The sequence below is a fragment of the Strix aluco genome, chromosome 3 (genome assembly GCF_031877795.1).
Source record: "Strix aluco isolate bStrAlu1 chromosome 3, bStrAlu1.hap1, whole genome shotgun sequence".
In the NCBI taxonomy this organism is placed as follows: domain Eukaryota; kingdom Metazoa; phylum Chordata; class Aves; order Strigiformes; family Strigidae; genus Strix; species Strix aluco.
Window position 1 is genome coordinate 6,211,987 of NC_133933.1, and position 25,460 is coordinate 6,237,446.

General features: G+C 38.3%; 2 protein-coding genes across 4 annotated transcripts in view; one reads left to right on the forward strand and one right to left on the reverse strand.

Moving 5' to 3' along the window:
- Positions 1 to 17,723, reverse strand: part of ESF1 (ESF1 nucleolar pre-rRNA processing protein homolog) — a 32,929-nt gene extending 15,206 nt beyond the window's left edge. Inside the window, exons 1-9 of one of the 3 annotated variants that reach the window (XM_074817238.1) lie at positions 17,629 to 17,723; positions 16,392 to 17,043; positions 15,281 to 15,660; positions 14,399 to 14,512; positions 13,483 to 13,583; positions 11,808 to 11,960; positions 10,260 to 10,374; positions 9,169 to 9,307; positions 2,204 to 2,365 (exon numbers count right to left, since the gene is read on the reverse strand). In XM_074817238.1, the coding sequence (XP_074673339.1) occupies positions 2,204 to 2,365; positions 9,169 to 9,307; positions 10,260 to 10,374; positions 11,808 to 11,960; positions 13,483 to 13,583; positions 14,399 to 14,512; positions 15,281 to 15,660; positions 16,392 to 17,043 (1,816 nt within the window). In that variant the 5' untranslated portion in view covers positions 17,629 to 17,723. The remainder of the gene's footprint in view (positions 1 to 2,203; positions 2,366 to 9,168; positions 9,308 to 10,259; positions 10,375 to 11,807; positions 11,961 to 13,482; positions 13,584 to 14,398; positions 14,513 to 15,280; positions 15,661 to 16,391; positions 17,044 to 17,628) is intronic. The other 2 variants (XM_074817239.1, XM_074817240.1) reach the window with 2 other exon arrangements.
- A 129-nt stretch (positions 17,724 to 17,852) lies between these two features.
- Positions 17,853 to 25,031, forward strand: NDUFAF5 (NADH:ubiquinone oxidoreductase complex assembly factor 5). Its single transcript, XM_074817241.1, has 11 exons — positions 17,853 to 18,133; positions 18,260 to 18,300; positions 18,852 to 18,915; positions 19,583 to 19,630; positions 19,727 to 19,830; positions 20,261 to 20,300; positions 22,040 to 22,237; positions 22,760 to 22,820; positions 24,025 to 24,108; positions 24,472 to 24,554; positions 24,683 to 25,031. The coding sequence occupies exons 1-11, from the start codon at positions 17,891 to 17,893 to the stop codon at positions 24,767 to 24,769; spliced, it is 1,053 nt and encodes a 350-aa protein (XP_074673342.1). The 5' UTR covers positions 17,853 to 17,890; the 3' UTR covers positions 24,770 to 25,031.
- The last annotated feature ends 429 nt before the right edge of the window (positions 25,032 to 25,460 follow it).

The following is a 25,460-nucleotide window of genomic DNA, read 5'->3' on the forward strand; positions in this document are numbered from 1 at the left end:
TTTTTTCCCCCCATCCCTCTCTCAAAAAGTTGAAGATATAGCAAAAGTCCTCGGAGCCCTGCAAGAAGGTGAAGTAAGGAAGGGGTTGAACTAGATACAATAGAGAACAAATCCAATTTTCCAAAGTCAAGTTCAGTTGCAAAGAAACAGGGAGCCCATGTATTAGGGAACTGGAGTCCATCTCTACTACAGTTCTTAAATGTTAATATAATTTACTTGTAACACGCAAGGCACAATTTTAAGAGGCAGAGCCTTCCAGAAGACTTCTTGTTCTCCCTGTGCAAGACAGACTAAAGAGAGCTTCCTTTAGTCACTCTCAAAACAATTTTCCATCTCCTTCAATGAATGGTTTGCTCTAGATTCCTCCATCACCACATTACATTGCTTAGATTTTTTTAATTTACAGAACTTCATTCATAAAATTTGAAAGATTCTTTGGAAGACAGACTGTATAATAAACCAAAAAAACCCAAACGTGTTTTCCAAACCAACACAAAAAATGGTGGCTTTTCTAACTGTTTAAACAATGCCTGGCCTATATAAATACAGAACACATTCCTAGCAGCAATTGTTTCGACTGCAGTTTCCACCTTCAGTCTGAAAGGTGGCAACAACAAATCTTTGTTAAAATCTTATAATAGCTATCTATGTATGAAAACTCATTTGCCTTGAATGCTCAGTGACACAATGAATTAGTTACTCAGTGAGCAACATCAAGAATGCAAATACTGACACACGGTGGACAGACGAAGTAAAACATGACAATACAGCTGTGTTCACAAGCACGTGCCCTGTCGTGCATGATAACATGCTTTCTCTAAAAAGTTTTGGGAGAATTCACGCCAGGAATTATTGGAATTATATCAGCACAACTGAAAACTCACAACGATTTTTAATGCCAGTGTATACTTTCAAATACAGATCTTATCAAGAACTAGGAATAAAACTATTCCCTTCAGTTCAATCAATTTCAGTGCATCAGTACACACCAGAACAAGATTTAAGAAGTGAGCATTTATATTCAACAGAAGTTACCTGAGTGAATTCAAAATAATATTAGTGTAAACCATATAATCAGATATGCATTCCTAGCTGGAATTAACACATCAGTGGTGAAGGGGCTGGATTCTAGTATGTCTCTGGTCTCAGTATTTACAGTAACAGATTAGCTGTGTTCTTACGTAGCCTGCATTCCTGAACCTACTGAGCCAATACAGCCCCTCGCTGCCACCAAAAAGAGAACGTCACACTTCCCTAGTCTTTGAGCTGCATAATTCAACCCTCTGAGCATTCACCAGATCCTTCCATTTGCCTGTCTGACTCGCTAGCTCAGTGGAAAAGATCCAGATTTTTTTCTTCTTTTCCAGAGTAGTTCTGTCATTTTAGCAAACAAACTTAAGCTTGCAAAGAGATCTAACAAGTGGCAGGGCTGGTACAGGCAGTCAGAATGAGCTCTGAGCCAGGATCAAGGAGGACAGGCCACAGTGAAAACTCTTCCCTTCGCGGATGTAGTGAGTTGTTAAAGTTGCTCATTACATCTCAGGGACGGCACACACACCCATACAGAAATTTTCAAAATCAGCCTGACTGTCTTTTCATCACAAAGGAAAAAAGCCCAGACATTGGTTTTCAGATCTCAGGATGAGTTCTGCTGGGATGCTGTATGGTGAAGTTACCTCTTTTAATTTCCAAATGAAAATCTGGATGTCACTAAATACAAATAAATATCCGTGGTAGCTGGGATTTCTTCCTGGTAACTTTCTTTCCCACAGAGCAGTCTCAATGGAAGGTCAGGCTCCTTCTCCCTCTGTTCCCCTGAATCTTCAGCATTATGCAAACAAAATTTTAAAACCATTCTCATCTAAATTTATGCTATGTTTCCAAACCATACTGGTTTTCATTTTAGAAAGTGTAGGTATGTTTTATGACTATGGCAAACACATGAATTCTATTCAAGAAAATCTATAAAGTCATGAATTAAAAAGCAAGCACAACTGGAAAAAAAATAAGCTACAGAGAGAATCTCATAGCTGAGGAACTGAGTTCTGTCATATTATTTATTTCTCTCATTGTAATCCATCTGGATTTCAATTTATGGAAAAAAGGTCAGTTTCTATTACTATAAATCTGACACCTTACATCCCTATCAGCAGGCCAATACTGCATATCCTCCAAGTTCATAAAAGAAAAGAAAAAAGTTTACCTGGAACCCATTTAATCTCCATTCCTATATCCTTTTCTTCCTGTTTTTTCTCTTTTTCTTGGATACTTTTCAAAAGTTCTCTGTACTTGGCAATTTGCTCTTCATCATCTTTTTGGCTCTTCCTGGGTTTGTCATCTTCCATTTCATGAGCTACATCACCACCTAGAAAGAGAGAGTAAGGCTATCGCAGACAGTGTGAAGAAAGTGATCAACTGAAGTTAATGTTTAGGAAACACACCTAAGGCACATACATTGTTTCTAACAAAATCTAAAATATTTTCATCTGTTATTCTTGCAAAGAATACCAGTTTTAGAATTCCCATACTTAAGATGAAATAAGAATAGTATCTGAAAAGACAAAAGAAAATTTTTCCAGAAAAGGAAAAATTGCTGATCGGACACAGCATCTTTTGCTCCATTTTAAAATTATTGGTTTCAGAGTCTCTTACAGCAGAGTTATTACCTAAATCTCAAAAGACACTTGTGTGAAGCATTTTGAACCTGAAGTGCTATATTTTAGTAAATAAACCTTGCAAGATTCTGCAACAAAGATAATTATTCAATGCCTTAATCTTCAGTGACTTGCTGAATTAACAAATGAAGCAAGACAGAAAGAGGTTTCTTTCTTCTTCCCCCCCCCCCCAGAAAAACATGATTACAATAAGCTTTAAAAAAAAATATGTCAGAGAACAGGCTTTTAAGGCTTTAAAGATGCAGCAGCTCCTTGAACTGTAGAGAACTACGTTTGTGGCAGGGTCCTTTTTTCTTTCTCCCTGGTTTGGCAGAAAAGCCATGCTTCCTACAGTACCAAGTAGCACAGAGAGCATAACTGATATCTAGAAGATTGCAGTTGCAAGGTAACACAGAGTGACCGCTGGTCACTGGCTAAAATTTAGGTGTGACACTGTTGTTCTCTTCCACATCCCATCACCAGAAGCGGCTGGCTGTTGGCTGGGAGCAGAAATCTTTACTGTTCAGTAAACTGCAGCTGCTTTTTCACTTTCCTTCTCAGTAGCTGGGATCTGCTAAGAGGAAATCATCTGCTCACGCAGCAAGCAAAAGGCATTCGGCTTTGAACAAGAGAAGAAAAATAAGCCATTATGTCGTTTCTTCTTCCTGCTATCAGGTGAAATGAGAATTAAAACTATACTGGATGGGAACTGGTTAAGAAAGTGCTACTGATTTGTATTTATGACTGGTTTTGCTAGGACAAATTTAAGTGACAATGCGTATTGTCATACTTTCTCATTTAGCTAAAACACGGATTTCTTTTGTCAAATGTTCAACATCGCCTTGAAAAACCCCTTAAGAACCTTTTCATTCTGTAAGCAAATAAAGAAAACTTGACAACAGCTGCAAGAAAGGAAAATGAGCTGAATGTTTTCAAAGCTTGTTCAGAGTTCAAATAACCTTGTCACTAGTTTTCAAGTATCACGCTGCATTGCACAACATGAGGAACCACTTTCTGATGGATATTAAGGCAGTAATGCTTTCTACCAATAGCCTGTTCAAAGGCTTTTTGAACAAAACACACAAACAAAACAAAAAGTTCTGGTGCATTAGCAGCTGCACTGCAAGAAAAATACAATTATGAGAAAAAAAGCTTAACCTGTGAAGGAAAAAAAGGTAAAAGCTGATGAAATTTACAGTATAAAATACAAGTATATTCTTAATGTTTTCAAAGGAGAGTAGTAAGAGAAGTGCTAAAAAAATAAAGGAATAAAGGCCAAAAAAGTTAAAATCCTGAGGCAGGTCACAAATATTCTGATACAATAGTTTGTAGGGTTGGTTTGTTTTTAAAAGCTATAATTCATCAAAAATATGAACAAATGCAGAGGTTCAATATACTAAATTGCTGACTGGCAGCTGTGTTAGCTGGGATCACATTCTTGTAATTACAGTGTTTTGAAGAGATCATATTTTCAGTTTAAGGTGATCTTGCAATGGCTGAGTAGATCATTCCTTTTTGTTGTTGTTTTAACTCAGCCTTACAAACTAAAGAGTAGACAAATTCTAGCAGACACAACATTTGACAAGAGGTCTGCTGCAAAGCTGAGTTTCTTTTAAAGATGGAAAGATAAAATTCCCCCTCATGATGTAATGGCACACCAGAAAATTCAGCTACTAACCTGGACACTGGTGGCCATACCATAAAAATGCTCTAAATGTCTCAATTCTATCCAGGGTAGTTACTCAAATTCAGAAAAAAAACCCTACAATGCATGTAGACCCTGCAGAATGAAAAATAAAAAGCTCTATGCTCCAGCATTCAAGAAGTCTGAGGTAGAGGTTATTGCGTTGTATTACAACACGATATAAAAATTAAATGCATTGACCTAAGCCTTGAGCCAGAAAACAGTGACAAACACTATCACTGTGGGGTTTTAACCCCACCTTTCCCACATTCTCAGCACACTCTGAGCAAGAAGTTGTGCACATCCCATTAGTTCATCCAAATGATAATACAAAGAGGACAAGTTTAGAATTTAAAGTAATAAAAATAAGCTTATACAAAGGGTATCACAGTAGATATATTTTTGTAAAATATTTTTCAGGAAGAAGACAGATACCCAAATAAGATAATTCAAACAGACAGAGAACTATAAAAAAATTTCTGGTTTTTTTTGCAGGCTTTAAGCTCCTGGCTGCGCATGAAGGTGACTGGATGTTCCTAGAGCTAAGCTTGAGCCAGCCAGATGTAAGCCAAGATCAACACGCCTGCAATCAGAGCTGGCTTGTCCAGTCATTTCTGAATGGGGACACACTGGCCTGCAAAAGCACACACAGATGTCTTCTTCAATTCTAAGTTACTGGACACCTCCAACAGCTTGTATGAGCTTTTCAGAAGGAAAGTTGAGATGACCCTTCTTCCTAGCCTTCCAAGCACCTTTCGGTTTTTATTAAACAACAAACCAACCCAACCCAAAAGCTCCTGCAAAGTCTCCAACACCTGCATCAGTTGTATTAAGCTCCTGACGCCTCATAGAAAGCAAATAACCAGGTTGTGGTATTTCTATTCTGTCCCATGAAATTCCACACGAGTTTGGCTATATCATAAACTGCTAACTCCTCTTGCTAGCTTATTTCCTTAGGAAATATTTTATCAATATGTCAAAACTACCCCAACAGAAACATTCTGAAGTCAGATCCCTGTTACTATCAAAGCAGAAGTAATGTCTGAGAGCATCCGAAGAAGCTACACAGGAATAAGGGGCAGAAGCCAAGCCTGTTTAGTGCATTTTATAAATACCCCTCGCACTCAGGGACAATATTAAATAATTGTATGTTCTACTTCTGTCACCTTCTTCTGCTCAGCCTTCTGTAATAGTTCTAGCAGATATAAACACATGTGAATACTGTTCATTTTTAAGACAGGAAGGAGGACTGTACTGTCATGTGATAAAAGGGTAAAGATGCATTTTAATTTATATATGCAGTCAAGAGTTAATGCACCAAACAGATTTCAAAATTCTAAAGAGATTTAATAAATGCTCTGATTTTATTTAACATTAATCACAAAAAAATAACATTAGCAGCATTATTAAAAAAAAAGTACCAGCAACTACTCCTTCCCAACTACTACATTTTCCTTCTCTATACTTGTTAATCTCCAGCATCGGTGCAATGGCACAAAGCAAAAGATCTACTGTCCTTGTAGAGTCTTGTATTGGAAGCCAAGAGACTGTGCTCCCTGCTCAGACTCCATGTGGAAAACAGGGCTCTATAGAAGTTCCCTACAAGTCTGTTGGTGTTCAAGAAGTGTTTGGACAACTCTGAGATATATGGTTTAACTTTTAAGTTGCCCTGTATGGAGTCAGGACTTGGACTCAATGATCCTTGTGGGTCCCTTACAACTCAGGATATTCTATGATTATACCATCAGGAACAGCTAATTAAAAATACACTGATAAAAGTATTTTGTCATAGAGTCTGTTCAGGTATTCTATGTGGCTGTGCAAAGCAGAACAGCAGAAAAGATGTTGCTCTTGCAAAGATTGAAAAAACAGAACAAAAGCTTAGGCATAAAAACCATAATGCTTCATTTGAAGTATCATTTAAAATGTCATACACTAAGTCACTGGTGCTCATGGTCAAAATAGCAATTACGGGCTGGATTTGATGCACACCACAAATGCTTCCTAACTGGAACAAATGCATCCAAGTAACAGAAAATTCAGAAGCAATGTAAAGGAGGTACTTTGTGCTACGAACCACAACATACCAGGTCACTGAAATACTTGACATTACAAAACTGTTGTATAATAGTAATACTAACATTCATGACACACATATTTTAAGTTGAAAAATTCCATAAAAACCAGATTAGAACAGGCCAACAAAAACCTGTTTATAAATAAAACATTTTAATAAGTTAAAAAAATATGAGTAAAAGACCAGAACATTTTTGTCCTTCTTATCACACTCCTACATTTCCATTCAAGCAGCTGACACTGATTTTTCCCATTTGTGCATAGTGCCACATAATTCTGCTGGATGGAATCCTGTCGGATGGAATCCTGCTTTTTATCACATAACTGAATGGATAAAAGGTCAGGAACACATTAAAGACACGGCAATGTAATTCCTCTACTAATAACTTACTTCTCAAAACATCATTACAATCTAGACATTTCCAGGTCTAAAATTTATTAGTTGATAAGATTACTTAAGGTCAATTTCTTTTCCTTCCCAGCAATGGACGTTTACTTTTTAAAATTTCTGAAGTGTTGCTCACTTATCATACCCCTATTACAGATGCTATTCTTTAACACAGCAGTAGTCTTGTACATAATAAGAAGATGGAAATGCTTTCCCCTGCATCTACTGCTCCCATTTAGATACTTTATTAAGCATTACTAGATAAACTAAAGCTCACGGAGGTGCAGTTTATAAGTGCGTTTTTATGTAAGATGAGAAACAAATGGACATTAACCCTACCAAGATATTGCCAAGCTGAGTTTGCTGCCAGAAGATTTCCCAACTCTCTAACCAGAAAAATCTGTAATGTTCTTTCGCACGCTCCAAAATCATCTCTGATTGCAACAACCTGCTTTTATGCGGTATAAATCAATTTTAACATCTGTTTGAAAGACCTATTAAGGCTTAATGACATTTGCTTTGCCTTGGAATTTTGGCTATATGTATTACTAATTAAGAGCAGACTGAATTTTAGAGTGAAAACAAGGAAGGTAATTCAGGAATTTACATGTTGGTGCACCATACACAGAAGATTTGCATACCTTATGAAGTTAGATGACATTCCCTTTATATTCCTAAGAAGTATGTGAACCAAAAAGCATTTGAAAGATGTTACTACTACACTCTAAAGTTCCCTTAAATATGTTCTGCTGCCTACTTTTCCTCTCACTACCTAAGACCTATAGGTTAGGAGTACCAGAAGCCCCAAGCACAGCTCTTCTCCGCTGCCACTCACACTCCCCTGGTCACCCAAAGAGAGCTGCTGCTGGAGTGAAGCCGCTCTGTACGATCTACCTCTCCCTCAGGACCTTCTAAGGCCTGGAGTGCATTCAACACCCTGTCTAGGCCATTCCAGCAAGCACAGTTTTGGGCAGCTTCTTCAGTATCTCCTTGCCCTGCAAGGACTTTACTATGTGTACAGAGTGCCATGAAGAGGACAAAACACTGCATCAACCTATAGATAGATTTCTGCAGTGAACATCGTACTTAATTCCTTTATTCACATTTCAAACCAGGACTTTTCCTCTGAAAAGCAAGCATCTCCAGTTCTATTGAAAATAATTTTATCTCTGAAATAAAGAGATTAAAGTAGGCATTGCCAAACTTGACAAAAAAATGTTAAGGTACCCTGAAAAAAAGAAAGAGAGGGGTAGAAGGGATGTAAAAAAAGGGAGGAATATGATTTTACACTCACGAGGTGTAAGGTCCTATTCAGAAACCAGCAGTTTGGGGGGTCAATCATTAGGGTAACTCCTAATCACCTACCATTTGGAAATTTTTGATCAGTGTTACTCAGACTTCACAGAAAGGCAGCTGATCTTAGCACTGAATGAACAGAACAGCTACCACATTCTCTACATAAATCATTCAAATGTATGACGAAAAGCAACTTCTCCTTAACAGATTTATTGTATCACCAATAAAGAAAATATGCCATGATTCAGCTCACCTGTAATCTCACTAGTTGAAATCACTTCAATTACAATCATTACACTTGGCTTAATCAAACATTAATTACGTCAGGTAAAGAGATTTTGCAGTACAGAAATGAAAAATCAGAAAGCTGCTTTAAAGCTAGGGTGATAATACTGAAGTCAAACTCTCACTAACAAACCTTCTAAGTAAGCTGTAACTCCAAATTCAGCAAACACAGCCTTCAAAAAGAATGTAGTAATTTTGGGGTCATAGTAGTCATAGTATTTATTTGGAGAATCAGGTTTGCATAACAAATCTCAACTGTGGCTTTAGAGATACTGTTTTAAAGTCTTGTACGTGTGTATTCTTATCATGTATCAAGAACACTGGAAAAGCGTATTTAACTCAAACAAAAAAAAAAGAAATAAACTAAAAAGGAATGTCAAGTTCCAATAAGTTTCAAGAACTCTACAGCTTCAATGTTAACATGCCTAACTTATCTTTCAAAAAAAATTTTTAACATCTGTCAGTGTTCTGTCATCAATCCATTTATTTCCTAATAGTAAAGACTGAACAAAAAATACCAATGCGCTCACCACCAATTTCCCTCCACCTTTAATTCACACACACACAAAAAAAAGTAAGTTTATGCCACTTCCAGAGATGTTTAGCTCTGGAGGAAAGGTTGGTTATTTTCATAGTAGAGCCTGACCACAGTTTTTATACAACAAGCACAATATTGTCCCTATAAAAGACGACATTCAAAGCATTTTCTAAAGATATAATTTATAACTTGTGTACAAAACACTGCAGCTAATGATTTGGTGGACAACATTTATTAATATAAGTACCTTGCTGCTGTTCTTCCTCTTCTTCACTAGATGAAGCCAAATAAGCTTGAAAATCCATGTCAAGAAGTTCCTCTTTTTTAAAAGTTCTGCTAAGTGACATTACTCGTTCATGATCTGTCTCATCCCATGTGATATCTACCTTAAAAATAAGAATACCATTTGGAGAAGCTGAAACACTAAAATTAAACATTGTAACTGTCTTTTTAGGGAAAATTATTCGATACCTTCCATTTAAGAAGCAGTGTAAACCTGTTACTAACGTTCTCCACAACAATTAGCTATAATAACCACTAATTACAACTTTTTGGAAGTTGTTCTTCAAGGAGTTTTAACTACGTGAAAGGATGAAGAAGTCTCCTCATGCACTGAAGGGTTCTGTAACAGCAGGTCACACAACACGAAATCTCTGTAAGACAAATTTCCTTTGTGGCAGCAGATACTAGTGTTGAAGCAGCCACCAACTCCTGTTTCTTTCCTCTTCCAGCAGCAGCTCACTCCTGGAATCAGGCGTGGATTGCAGTGGGGACAATGAAAGTGTTTGCGCAACTTCACCCTCAACTGGAAGGTGAAAGAGATCTGACTGAAAAATGATCCAGCAGAAACTTATTCCTCAACTAATCTGGTTGAGTAATCTGGTTCACTTCACGGCCAGATGAAAGTTTTGGCTGTCACTTAAGACAGAGTAGGAACGAATAGCTACAAGGAAGGGAAGCAACTGTTTAAGCCTGGCACTACCATCAGAAAGGCTCTTGAGCCTCACACAAATACCCATTTTTAGGCAAATTAGAAGATTTAGCTGTGAATAACAAAGTAATTCCATGTGCAGCTTGTAACAGAGGTATAATGAGGTCAAAATGTACTATTTAATTTGTAACAAAGAAGCCGGATCTCTTAAAATCCAAAACTCGAGCTTATTTATGGGGTTGCAACTTGTGGCTCTGTAATGTGCTTACATCTTTTAATGTTTGATGTCTTTATTTCGAAATGGTGAAGATAACCAGGAATCTTTTCCCCACTACTTAATATAATTTATAAGCTGACAATAAAACTAAACAAATTAGAAAAACATTACAAAAACATTGTAAAGATACCTTTGATGTTCCCATAGCAGCAGATGTGAAGTACTTTGGCTTATATACAGCTACATTTACTTCTGAGGCTACATCTTTTGGCTTATCATCAAATGTAACATTATCTGGAATAAATCTTAAAGGCAAACATGTTACTATTCAAATACACTGAGAAATTTCATAGTATAAACAGCCTAAACTTTTCACAAGTATGGTACATCAGTACAAAAGAATTTGCTAAAATAAAGAGTTGGTAAGCCTGAAAAGGAAACAAATGAAATGGACACGTACTCCCCACGTGTAAGATTAACTCTTGGCTTCTGCACAGCTATTCCACAGGTTTTCAAGGTATAAAACAACACCATGTTAGGGAAGCAAACTACATAATTTTCAGTCTGGTATTAGCAGGGTCAGGGGTGGTTTTCTGGGTGTTTTAGTTTGTTCTAAGAATCACCTTTTCAGGAAGCTTAATATTAAAAATTCTAAAGAAAAAAGTGAATTCAAAACATTTTAGAAAAGCCTGGTACGTCTTTAACATTACAATTAGCAGGGAGAAAAAATATTAAGAAGACCGAAGTCACGTGTAATGATGGAAGACATTAGATAAAAAAACCCAAACGCCTTTGTACACTATATTAGAAATTACTTGGGTTGGCTTTTTTTTTCTTTAATCATTGCAAATGTAATATGATGAATACTATTCAACATTAAAATTTAACAAAGGACAAGATTAGGAAAAGCATTGGAGAATTTTAAACAGCTGTGGCTGTCGTAAAACATTATCTTCCTTGGGTTTAAACGCATGAAAAGTTACATGGTGATTTGGCATACATCATCTTTTCCAAAGTGGTTCAAAGCAAATTAATTAAGTTCTACTAGAAAATGATTCAAAGCAAAAAACGTATTCACTAACTTCCAAGAATGCCCACAACATGGGCCCCAGCAGACAAAGCCAGCTTCTGTCAAAACTCAATGCAATTTAGTAACTTCTCCTCTGCTCAGACTAGAAGGCTTTTTTTGTAACAAAAGGATATACTAACAATAAAGCACAATTATAATTTAAAATTCTTTCTTCCCAAACGTGACTTTTGAAACATTAGAGCTTCCAGCCCATTCATAGGGGCTAGCATAGTAATCTATTGCAGCTTCATGGCAACAGCAGTAATTTCTTGCCTTGTGGTATGCAATCCTGAAAAAGTGCCACTTCTGGACCCTTGGGGGGGAAAAAAAAAAAAAGGCAGCAGTATGTTGTTTTGTTTTCTAAATCCTATCACTTTACCTAATTGTACCCAAAGGTTGAAGATACAACTACAACATTTTACCTGATTTCTCTGAGAATACTCTCTCTATGCAGAGATCCTCTCAAACTTTCCATATTCCAGTAAAAATTCTCAAAAAGAAGGAAAAAGAATCAAAGGGACACCTAACAACTCACTGGATGCCTAATTTATTTACATATCTCAGTTACACAATAAAGACAAAAAGGTTTACTCCAAATTATTTTAAATTGGCTTTAATTCTCCCTCCCCTCCCTGGCCCAACATGTAATTAAGTCACCACTCAAGTTACCTCAGGTCTATAAAAGAGCAGCTACTTTCAAATTCCAGTCCGTCGCATTCCTCATAAATTTTACTGGCTGTTTCAGGAGAATCACATTCTACAACTGCATAGAAGTATTTCAGTCTCTTAAATTGATACTCCCGCAGTTTTTCCCTATAAAGCCTGAAAAAGTGGAAAACACAATCAAGTGAGCTGGCTTTAACAACTTTTCATTTGCAAAATATTTTAATTTATTAAAAATATGCTCCAAACACTCTCCTAATCTTATAATAAGATTAGATGTTAAACAGTATGAAATTCCACCAGTATCTGTTCAGTTTTAGTCAAGTAAAAAGACTTATTGACACCATTTTATTAAGTGTATGCTTTCTGTTTCTGACTCTGCTTCCCACAGGCATTGTAAGGTTAGAGCAGGGCATAGAGTAGCATATTTGTCTACCTCTGTGCAGGCCACAGAAAGTAGTATTTAATAGTTCCCATCAAGCTGTTTGCAATCATCCTAGCTCCTAACAAGGCTGGTGAAAAGAACATTCACATGTAAGTAAAAGTACATGTTAAGAACACAGGAGAAACTGGGAGACTGTAAGGACAGGATTGCAGATGCTCACGGTAGAAAAAGGAGGTGTAGGAGTGATGAGTAAGAAAGTGGTATGGTGAGGACAGGAATTGGATACTAACTTGGGTAGCACAGGTGGTGGTAGCGTCATAGCAAGAGTAAAAGAAAAGCAGAAAAGAGACTGAGAAGTGGATGAATTGGTGGAAAGATGCAGGAGAGAGATCGCAGGGCCGAGGTCCCGTCCTGTGGATTGAAAGGGTACGTTCACAGGTATCACTGAGGTGTCTCTGGGATATCTGGATTTCTGTCTGTTGTACTCCAGAATTTCTAGAGCCCACTGAGCAGTAAATCCAACGTTTCAGGATGCACCCTGATGCACACAGCGAAGCTGCCTTCAGCACGCGCTGAGTTCATCATACAATTCCCTGATGCTCTACACACTTTCTTCAAAGGGATCTGCACTTATTTTAGAAGCATCCAGATTTTTCAAATGTAGGGCAGTCCAGTGGGATGTATTATACAAAAGTGGCCCCAGTCAGGCTGCCAAACATCTGGAAATTCTGGAAAAATATGAAAGCAAAACCTCTCGAGTTCCATACAAGACTTTCAAGCAGAACAAAAGGGAAAAAAAAAAAAAAAAAAAGACATGCCTGAAGAAGCCTGGACAATGGCAGGCCTGATGAGCTCAGCCTGGTAAGCCAGGGCTGCGGCTGGTGGCATTCAAAACTCAATCTGGGAATTCTTGGCCTAAGTTAAGGTCCTGTTGATTATGCAGATAAAAATTTTGATAGTAAGCAACAAAGGGAGTTTACTGTATAAATGGCAATTTGTGGAGGAGAAATGCTATATTAAGCTCTCCACACATTTGTTCCATTTATTATTCCAATGAACTACGTAATAAAAATTTTGAACTCGCTTAACAAGCAAATCTTCTCAAGTTTCATCATAACGCATTTATTCAATGCACTGATAATGACCAGGGCCAGTTGTAAAACATCCCTTGAAAAAGCTATAAAATTAAGGCATCCACAGGGAACTTCAGCGTGAACTTTTGGAAAGAGGAGTTGATTGGGATTTTCACTGAGAATTAGACATATTGAAGCTCTCATTTGAAGATAAAGTTAATACCCGTCATTCTCTGTGGTATTCTCTGGAAGATCGAACAGTTCCACAGGTCCTTTTTGCTCTTCCTCTTTCAATCTCTCTTTTCCAAACTCTGAAGGATAAATCTACACATATAACACACAAAAGTAAATTTTTAACGGTAGCAACGCAATGTACAATATGAAAAAAATATCTCACCAAGTCTTTTAGACTTTTTGTTTTTTATCTAAAATCAGTAAAGGGATCAATGCCATAAACTTTAATACCCTCTTAATTTTAGTTTACAGAAAAGACAGTAGAATAAAAAACTATCTGTTAGGAATGAGAATATTTTCAGACAGATGAAGAACAACGGGAACCCTGACTTCATTCATTTCGCTATGGACCTTTTGAGAAAAGGGTATTTGTCTAATGTTGCTCAGAAAGCTGGAGGCAGACACTAGAAACAGAAAAAGATAACTTAACCAATGAGAATTCAGTTTATTAGTAACTCAGAAGTGGTGAAAGACAAGAGGTGTTGTGCAACAGTAAATGGGTTGGAAGGCATTTAGAAATTGCCAGATTTAAGGTTGGGTTATCTACCATAATGACCACTGAAAATTAAGCTAGCCAAGGAAATGTAGTCTCCCCCTGCCTGCTAGACTTTGAGAACTTCACTAGTTGTCTCAGAAAAGCAGCACTTAGAGCCAACCTCATAAACACAAGAATTTAACAGCTTCAGGATCTAACTCTACCTAATACATACCTGTTGCTGAAAAGCAGCACATGTTTATTTCTAACCCAGGAAGTTAAATTGCAACACAGTTTCTCATTTATCATGTTAATGTCTCTTTCCATTCTCCATAACAATGTCTTTGTTGTTATTTTGTAGTTTTGTTGGGTTTTTTTTGGTTTTTTTTTACAGTAAAAGCCAGTACTCCTTTTAAAAATCCGGTCTTACCTTAACAGAAAATACTGTTCCTCCTTTGGGCGTGAAAGAATTAAATAGAGCCAGTAAATCCTTAGCCTTCAATCTATCCCAATCCATATTACAAACTGCCAATCTGCTTGTAACCTGAACAGTGGAAAAAAAACAGGACATAAAGTTATTGGTTTAATTCCTTAATTCCTGTGGAGAACACGCACTACTCTAGCAGCTATCCTCGGTAAAAACTGAAGTCAGCAACAAACAGCTGAAAAAAATAAAAACAGCATTTTCCTCAAGAGTATCACTTAAACTAGCAAAGCTCAGAAGCAGCAATCACCAGAGCCGACAAAAAGGACACATATAGTGAAGCTTCACAGAACAGACTGCAGCAATCACAGATTTAGGGCTGCAGTTGGAACATCAGCACTTAGGATTTCATTATCATCATATGGTTAGTCACAACAGCAACTAGTATCACAGTATTATAACAGCACTAGAGTACGGGATTTCTTACACACTAATTGTTTAAAAGTCTTACTTCATTGTCTAATGATTTCATATTTTCTTAAAGTGAGAATTAAAAAATTTTAAAAAGTGAAAACACCCAATAGTGAACTAAAGCAGTACTATTTAAGTTCTGGAATTTCTAAAAAGCTCAATTCTGTTTGTACTTTCACTCATAAATATCTATCTATAGGAAAGACTCTGCTTAGAGGGAAGACACCAGTGAAAACTGCAAGTCTCATTCTCACCCAATTTCATCATCACTCGCATTCTGTAACTAGAAGGTTGAAAAACCTTTACAAAAAATACTTTCACAAACTGTTTCATAGATGAAGGTCTATAACGAACTCATAAGAGTGTACATTTCTGAGTTTGTCATGTAGCAAGTTTTCACATGCAAAGTATTGTTACCTCATCTCCACGAGGGGCATCTTTATCTAGCTCACGCCATGAATGCTCTATCTCTGGCTCCTTTGGAAATAGTTCATTTAAATCCTCATCATCCTCTGAGCTTGTTTCAATGTTCCCTATGCCTCTAGCTAGATCAGGCCCACTATCACTTTCTTCATCATCTTCTGAATCACTATCTTCTTCGCCCGTTTCCCCATCATCTTCTGGCTCCTCTTCTTCACCTGTTTCCCCATCATCTGGCTCCTCTTCCTCCCCTGTTTCCCCATCATCTTCTGGCTCCTCTTCTTCTGATTCTGCATACTCAAAAGCATCACTTGCAGAAATTTCTTCTCCTAAGTGGCTTTTACTAATGTCACTTTGATCACAGGTGTCTGCAGTCACTGAAAGATAAACATCAGATATCTATTTTTATGTTGGAATTACATATGATCCTTTACAAAGGGGGAAAAAAACCTCAGTTTTTCTTCATGCTAATTTACTGAACCCCTGAAATGCGTAACCTCGCAGGAACAAATTACATCAGGGAAGTGCAAACAACATAAATCATCAGCATTGCCTCTTCATCTTGTGTAATCTAATCTAATTGCTCTTTAGGTCTCAAACTCTAATGAAATATTACTCTGTTATTCTATTCGTATGTGCAGAATCAACAGATAGAAATTAGATTTCTGTCATGTAGGCTATACACATGCACAAGCAATATAGTTTTTCTTCAAGTCACTTGTTTTCTCTAATGTCCTCTAATATTAACAGCTTCATGCTGCCCTCCTTAAGCTTTCAGTCAATGAGTGTTGATATGTTGAAACTTTCATGGTATCAGACCTTATATTTGCTATTCAACTTGATAAATACAGTAGTGTATATGTTACTATACATTTTACTTTTCTAACCAACAATTTCAGCTCCAGCAATTAAAAGGACATGTTCACAATCTTACTGAAGAATCAGCCCTGATTCTATAAAAAGCTGACCAACTCTGATTCTTCAGCAACACCAAACCCAAGTTAGCTATTTTATGACTGATCTTATGAAAGATCTTCCATGGATAAAGCAAAAGCAACACCATTCAAGTCAACAGATCCAAATTCTACTTGTTATCTTAACAACTAACCTGATTCTTTTATTTTTCCTCCTAGGGAATGGTCCCTCCTGGGAGCTTTAACCGAGTTAGTACTAGTTGGTTGTGAAGACTTTTGCTTCTTTTGACTTGAAATTGATCTTCCTCCCGATGCATCTCCTTGCTCGTTTTCTGTGGCAGTTTTCTTAGAGTCCTCTTTCAAGCAGAGTTTAGATGCAATTTTTTCTCTTTCATTTTTAAGGTCACGTAGTTTAGTCACCACTTCACGTGTTTGGTCCACCCCTTGTTTGTTTATTTCACTCTCCTCTCTAGAGAGACCATCAGTAAGCAACTTTGCAGAATCTGCTTCTCCTTTGGGTTTAGCTTTTTTTTTCTTTTTTTTCTTTTCAGTATGTTCTTTACTATCATTTTCTGAAAGATCAGAGTCGGATTCTGACAGGGCGTAAAATTTCCTGAGGTTCTCTGTAGAACTATAGTTAACAGGGCGACCTCTTTTATCCACTGTATATTTCAGCTTAAACTTCTTGTCATGAAACATAGCTCGGAACCGTTTGTCAATCTTGATTTTACGTTCTTTTTCGGGCATCTCCCAAAATCTGGGATCCCTGGTAACGCGGCTAAACCGCCCATCGTTCAGTATTTCCTCTTGGGATGACATTTTTGATGCTGTTGAAGACTTGGACATCTACAATATGGAAAGAAAAACCAAAACAGTTGCGACTAAAAAACCTGGTTAACGTAGATTTAGAAACATAATTGAAAAAAATTATAAAGAATTAAGCAAAGTCAGATTTCTAACCTGTACCTAAAAAGTTATTTCCAAAACCACATGCGGCCATTTAAATGAGCCACAAATAACCCTGTAAGTACCACAGTCTTGGCCACAATTCCTAGCTTCCTCGGATAATGGATACGCAAGTAAGAAGACCATACCGGCTACACACACAGCCCGAACCGATTTCCTAACCTCAAGCAGTTTCATTGTAAGTCAGACCTCAGACTTTTACCTCCCCCAGGACTAGGGTATTCCACATTTAGGACTAGAGTATTCCACATTTAAGACTAAAGCATTCCAAAACGCTACTTCGGAACGAAATCAGCAACAGGGAGGGCATTCTGGCAAGCGCAGGCCGGTACCACCAGCGGCTGCGGCGCAGACGGGAGCTCACCGCAGCCCAGCATTACCGTCACAGCCTTCCCCGAGGCGCCGGCTGCAGCACCCCACTCCCTCCCCAAGCGCCGCTCGCACTGCCCGGGGTCCCCCACCCACCGTTACCGGCCGCCGCCTTCTCACCGCCCAGCTGGGCTCCCTCACTCGTAGGCCACAACCCACCACGCGTTGACACGGCCACTTCCGGCGGCACTATGGCGGCCGCGGCGGGACAACCCGCCCCAGCCAATCACACGGCGCGGTCGGCGGAAGCCTGGGGGCAGGGCGATAGTGCGCATGCGCACAGAGAGGTGTGACGCCAAAGCGGCCGGCGGTGCCCTATTTTTCTCCCCGCGCATGCACCGGGCGCGCCCCGGGGGCCATGGGCGCGGCGGGCGTGGGGTCGCGGGCGCTGAGGGGGCCCGGCCGCCCGGTCTTGTGGGCGTGCTTGGGCCGCCGGCTCTGGGCGCCCTCAGGAGGTTCTGCGGCCGCCGCTTCTCCTCCCGCTGGCGCCTCGTCGGGCTCGGGCGCGCTGAGCCCTTTCGACCGGGGGCTGAAGCGGAAGCAGAAGAACTGGGCGGCGCTGCAGGCCGAGCCCGCCAAGTGCGACTACCTGCGGGAGGAGGTGCGGGCGGCGGGACGGGGCGGCCCCTCGGCACCGTGAGGGGAGGCCTCGGCGAGGGATGGGGCGGGACGCGGCCGGGGCCGCGGGCGATGCCGCGCGCCGCTGACCGGCGGGCTTTCCCCCTAGGTCGGCGGCAGGATAGCGGACAGGGTGTTTGACATCCCCAGGTAAGTCTCGCCGCGAGGGGACGCGGGTACACTCGCTCCTCCGCGGCTGTAGGGTCGCGGATGGGGGACGTGACCCGCGGGGAGAAACGCTGGTCTGTGCGCGCCTGCCTCTGAGCGGTAACCGCAGGGGGATGCTCGATGCGTTTAGGTCGAAAGGACGTGTGGAAGGACGTGAGTCTCTCGAACCAAGTAACAAGCGATAGAACAAGAGGGAATGGCCTCAAATTTCGCCAGGGCAGGGTTAGACTGGCTATTAGGAAGCATTTCTTTCCAGAAGGGGTTGTTGGGCGTTGGAATGGGCTGCCCAGGGCAGTGGTGGAGTCCCCATCCCTGGAGGGGTTGAAGAGTCGGGTTGACCCAGCGCTGAGGGATCTGGTGGAGTTGGGAACAGTCAGTGTGAGGTTAATGGTTGGACTGGAGGAGCTTCAAGGTCTTTTCCAACTTAAATGATTCTGTGATGCTGAAATGGGTGGATAAAACTTAATATAGTCTAAAATTTAAAGTAGTTCTAAGTTTTGATTATGTTTTATGTTGCTAAACTTATCTTTTAGAACATTTCCTCTTGCTTTGGATGTTGGCTCTGGAAGAGGCTACATAGCTCAGCATTTAACCAAGGTACTGGTTTTTTGTGCTTAAAAGTGTTTAAAATAAGTATGTGCTTATCCCCTTGTTTTCAAATAGGGCTCTATTATAACTCAAAGTAATTCACTGAGTCTTGATGAGGTAATTTTGTTTCCCTTCATATCTGTAGTCATAATCCAAAGGTGTGTGTTGTGCAGGCTGTTATTGTATTGTCACCGAAGACTAGACGAATGGTAGTTAGTGCAAGGGAAGTTGTCTGTTGTATGATGGCCAATTGTTAGTCTTGAGTAGGGACCTGCATGTTTTTCAATCAATCTGTTGGGCACAGTTAGTTGTTGAAGAGAAGTGTCATTATGGAGACTTTTGAGCAGTGAACAGTTTACTCTTCATAAACCGCACAATAAGTGAAGGTATTTCATTGGCTGGTGTTAATCCATGGTGTGTATTTGACTGAACTGATAACAGAAGACACATCCTGTGGTTTTAGGTATTTCTTCTACTTCAGCTATTATCCCTGGGAGCAATTGCTAAGTACTGCGTTGGGCAAAAAAATGCTTTTTGCTTTATATAAAGTTTATATCAAATATTGAAGAGATTCCTTCTAACTTATTATAAATATGTGTAAGCATTCCAAAAAATGACTAATACCAACTTATAAAACAACTTGAATATTTAATAAACTTTTAAAATTTTATTTCAGGAAACAGTTGAAAAACTTATTCAAGTTGATATTGCAGAGAATGCTTTAGTAAGTAGCTTTCTGAATGTTAATGTTCTTCAATTCCATACTATGGGAAAACAAAAGTGAATTTCTGATGTTGTTTTTCTTCTAACCCAACATTAGAAAAACGCTGTAGAATCTGAAATCCCTACGGTCAGTGTTGTAGCTGATGAGGAATTCCTTCCTTTCAAAGAAGATACGTTTGATCTTGTTGTTAGCAGTTTAAGGTATGCGTTAATTATTTATTGACATTTTATTTTTTGGTTAAAGATGTTAAATAACATTCTTTTTAGAGTGTAAGGAAAAAAAAAGGGAAAGATTAATAGTCTGTTAAACAGTGATGAGACACATACTAGTGTACATTAGGAAAAACTGCTGTCCTGGTGGTTCTTGCTGGTTTGTTTGTTTGTTTTCCTTTAAAATACATGTAGCTTCTCTCTTTCCTGCATTTTGACAAGCTAGTCTTCAGGACTTCACAACTTAAAACAAACCCAAAACAAAGCTTTTGGTTTTACTTAGTATCATTTTTAGGCTGGCATTTCAGATCTAGTTTGTTGCTTTGGCTTCTGAAACATACTTAGATAATGTAACAGTTATTTGCATTCCCTAAATGTTGTTTAATATGCAATTATAAAATGTATGCTTGTGTTATTTCAGTTTACATTGGGTGAATGACCTTCCTAGAGCTTTTAAAGAGGTAAGAAACTGTTTTTTAATACTAAAAATCAACACTTGCCATTACTTGCATTGAGTGCTATTTTCAGGTCTTCTTTAAATAAGAGGCATAGAAATAGCTCATGTTTCACACCAGTATTTTTACAGTATTGGCAGTTTAAGGAGCATCAGTTGATATTTCTACTGATTTACCAAATCAATTTGGAGTAAATAACTGAAACAACATGTTTGTGTAATATTTTATAACCTCAATAGCTGAGGTCATGGTAAGTGATGTAATCTGAGGCGATACTATTGATTTTTATTGTGTTAGCTCTTACTAATTGTAGGACAAGGGTTTTCTAAATCTAACTTCTCCACAACTGGTTTATGGAACTTGTATTATTTTCATGTCTCAGCTATTTATTTTGAAAAACAACTTTAATCACATAAAGGCTTTTCGATTTTGAAATTAAGCAAATGCTTGTTGAGGACAGAAAACTGTAACTGTTACTGAAAAAATCTGATTTTGGATTATCTCAGCTCCTTCCTGCAGGTGAAAACTTTCTTCAAATCAGTTAACTTCGGAGCAAGAGCAAGGAATATTTTAACCAGTTTGCTGTTTTTTCATTTATTTCAAATTGGTCAGTCATTACACTTCTACTCTGTCACCTGTTGGTATGAACAGGAGTACAGTGCTGTTATGGAAATAAGAAAAATAAATTGGAATGCCTTTAGTACCAAAAAAAAGAACCACCTTGGAAAGAAATTTATCATTTTTTCTGGAGTGTAAGTGTTCTGTGGAGTGTCAAATATTTTTACCCCCACAGTAAAAATAATGGACATATTATACTGTCTCACAAAGGGAGGGAACTGGGGTTCTTGGCCAGCTTTCATCATAAATGCTCATTTCCCTCTTCAGGACCACTGGTTTTAATGAAAGCTGCCTTCAGCTGCTTCAATGTCAATTAAAGGCTTCTTTATTAGCACAGAAAATGTAGCTTAATTAATAATTAAAAACCAGTTTAAAAGATTTTTGTTTCAAATCAGTAAGGTAAACTGAAGCTTTTGCTGTCTCCTTAGCCTGATTATGTAGTATGGCTCTTCTGGATACCTAAACCAGGGATCATTGCCAATTCTTAAGGAAAAAAGAACGCATCGATTGGCCTGGTCAGTTGGAAGGGGGCTAGGGCTTATAGACAAGAAAGCAGCTTGTCAGCCTTGGCGTTCGAGTCACGATATTGCTCTTCTGACTAGTTAAAAATAAGTAGGGGTAGACATAAGAATTGCATTATCTGTTATGTGTTCAGAAGTACAGAGATCACTACTAGGAACTAAGGCCTCCATTGCTCTTAAGCCATTAAAAAGTATTTTTGCTGCCCTCATCTGAGAAAGTAAAAGTAAGCAGAAGCTGTTTTAATCTACCTCATTTTCAGAAGTAAATTAATTGAGGATATTGTTTTAGAAATATCCCATTGAAAATAATTCTACCCTAGATTTCCCCAATGCATTTTGTGTTCCTTGACTGTGAGAGTAATTTCTGTGGGTTTGCTCTTTCTTAAGAACAAATAGTCTTTTTTCAGACAGATTATTTATCTTGCAGTGTTACCAAAAACTTTGGCGCAGCTTGCCTCGTGCAATACAGTCAATATTAAAAATCTGTTACAACTGTCATAACAATTGCTTTTAAGTTCATTTTGAAAAAAAAAAAAAGTCCTAAGAAATTCTTAGTTAAATAGGCTTAATAACAAAAAACATTAATTTTTTTTTCCTGTGTTGTAGATTCACCAGGTTCTGAAGCCAGATGGAGTATTCATTGGCGCAATGTTTGGGGGAGACACTCTGTATGAGCTTCGCTGCTCTTTGCAGCTAGCAGAATTGGAGAGAGAAGGGGGATTTTCTCCTCACGTATCACCGTTCACTGCTGTCTCTGATTTGGGACATCTGCTGTCGAGAGCTGGCTTTAACACCCTGACTGTGGTAATTATAAATAAGAGAACAATCAGAACAATCCAGAACATCAGAGCTGCTGGTATATAAAAAACACTATTTACTAATGTATTAGTAATGTACTGCTTCCTTCTGCATGTCATGCACCTTGTTGAAGAAGTTTCTGAAATAGCCTGGACTGCCTCTGTTCTCATCTTCACAGTGATTAGTGAAACCAACTGAAGCATATCTTTGGCTAGTGGCCCAGTAGAATTTGGATGGTCTTCATGGATAAATGTCAGAGAATGTTAAACTTGCTTGAAAAACCTTTAGACGCTCTTGCTTGTTTGTCCTAAGACCAAGAAGAAAATAATGGCATTTCAATTAAAATTCGTTTGCATTTGGGCTACTAAACAAAACTTTTTTGAAATGTTAAGACAGCGTATTCTTCTGAGAAATGCACAGTTCGAACAAAAGTGACAGATGAATAGTCCATTAGCAGCTCTGAAGGCTAGCATAATGCTACTGTTTTAACTTGATGTGCTCTAAAACTAAGCTTCTCAATACTTCTAGGATACTGATGAAATTCAAGTGAACTACCCAGGGTTGTTTGAGGTTATGGAAGACTTGCAAGGCAAGTATATACTTTGTGGAAACATAAACATTTCCTCTATCAGTGGTGTAGACACTGCATGTCTCTTAACTCCAAATCATAGACTAAAGGACCATTAAAGGTCATCTAGTCCAACGCCCCTGCAACGAGCTCAGACCACTGCCTAACCTGACCTTGAATGTTTCCAGGGATGGGGCACCTACCACCTCTCTGGGCAACCTGTGCCAGTATTTCACCACCCTCATGGTAAAAAATTTCTTCCTTAAAAAAAAATCTTATTGTAACAGTGGCAGCATTTATTTCTTTCTGATCTCTACTAAGTCAGGAGATTATGCCTGTCAGCAGATTTGTGTTGGGAAGCAAAAGTCAAACACGTGCTACTTCATGGTCTGCTATGAATTTTCTGTGTCCCTTGTATTCCCATTCTTTGTGACCCTGTCCAGTGTAAGCTGCTGAAAAGCCCTGAAAGGGAGGCAGAAGCATATATCCCACATACTAACTTTTCCTGTGAGCCTCCCTAATTATCAGGACATTCAGGAAACTGCTTTGGAATGAGAATAAATAGACCCTCAAATTGGAGTCTGCTAAGCAATGAAAAAAAAAAAAAATTGAGATGCTGGACAGCTGAATTAGTATTCTGATTGTATTTGTCATGGTTTGTAAAGTAGTCCTGTGCAGTCAGTTGTTACTTACAGAGTAATTCAGGGCATCTTCCTACTCTGGATCAGCTGCTGTTGTTTATAGTAATTTCTTATTGAAAATAAAACTTTAATTCTCTGCAGAAACATTCAGATGCAGTAAGTGATTAAAGAAATTAGAATCGTGGTCATTTCTTACTAAAAGTCTCTTGGGATAGTAATTTTGATGCTTATCTGTTAAAAAACAAACATATGAGTGGTGTGTCTGAATAAACACTTTGTAGTCCTGCATAAAATAAATTATATTAGAGAGCCTAGATGTTTGAAGTCTCAGGCTGAAGAAGTAATAATTTGAAATCATTCCTAGCAATACAAACTGTAAATCGCAAAGCAATGGCATTAAAAGACTTGAATTCTTATAGTAAGAAACCCACCTAATTATTTGTAGTATGTTGTTTTCTCTTACAGTGAGATTCGGAGGATTCTATACTTATTCTGGTGTAGTAAAAATCTGTCATTAGTGCATGACCTTTAACTCATGGCATATGCTATATCTTCTTTTTCTTAAAGCTAAAACATATTTTTAGGTATGGGGGAGAGTAATTGTTCTTGGAATAGAAAACCTCTGCTACACAGGGACACGATGTTGGCAGCTGCTGCAATATACCAAGGTAAGTACTTGAGAGATAAAAGAGTTAATATGAAATGACTTTAAGAACATATTTAAGAACATATTTTCTATGTCTTTTTTTCGACCTCTGTGTAAAAAAAAAAAAAAAACATAACCAACCCCACACCATTTTGGAATAGACAAAATACCTTTATTGTACAGATATTTTTAACCTTAATTATGATGATAGGGTTTGAACAATGTTGATGCACCAGTATGGGATATTTTTATTGTCCCAAATCTTTCACCAAGAGTCATTATGATGAATATGTCATACTTAGTTCTAGTGTTCTGAGAACCAAGTATTTCTTAGAGCTGATGTTTTGTGTACCTGTTTTTTTTCCTCTCCCTTCCTGCCTTACAGAAATGTATGGAAATAGCGATGGCTCAGTACCTGCCACGTTTCAGATCTATTACATGATTGGCTGGAAATTCCATGAATCACAGGTAAAGTAAACCTGAACTATTTTCTGTCTGAAGGTACTTTTTCAATTACTGATGCATTAAAAGCTTTTTACAAAATATTTTAACTTAAAATTAGTCCTATATATGTTTTCTTCTTTTCTCTTTTTCAGGCAAGACCAGCCCAGAGAGGTTCTGCAACAGTTTCGTTTGGAGATCTGGCAAAAATAAATGGACTTATTTCAAGAGGAAAAAAATAGTTCTTCATCAGAAATTGTAGTTGTCTTGAAGCTTCTGTAAAACTTCTCATTGCGGATAGTCTTCACTCGTGCTTACTTTGTGATGACATTCTGAAATGATGATAATCTGCAGGCAGCAGGTTTTTTGGTTTTTACTGCCTATGTGACAACATCAGCTGTGTAAAATAGGTTTATTTTTTGTTTCTAAAGAAATATTTGAGCAGTATTCTAAGTGAATACATGCTCTCCCAACTTTGGATTAAAGTACTATTCTCAAATGTAACGCCTCTTCCAGCATTTCAGTATCACAGACTACTCCAGGTACCATTTGCAAGTCTGAGTGTATATCACCCTGCATTAATTTTTAATTATTCCTAAAGGGTGGTAGATCATAATAAAGAGTAGTACTTGGTGGCAAGTGTGTTTATAAGACATCCTATAAGAGAAAATACCAGCAGATATACAGATCTAAATTACTGTGTTCTTTGTGGGTTGGAAATTATGGGTAAAAAGTTACTCTCGGTTATTGTTTGAAGTTGGAATGTTTGACTTGTGCATAAGGAAGTGGTTGAGTAAGTTCTGTATTATAAAAATATCTCAAGTTGCTACCTTTCTCCTACAGCCCTCAAACTCAATTACTTTTCCACCCCCAAAGCCAGAAGAGTTTCTGAACATGAATAATAGAGCTCAGCCATAAGTATGTTGGATGCTT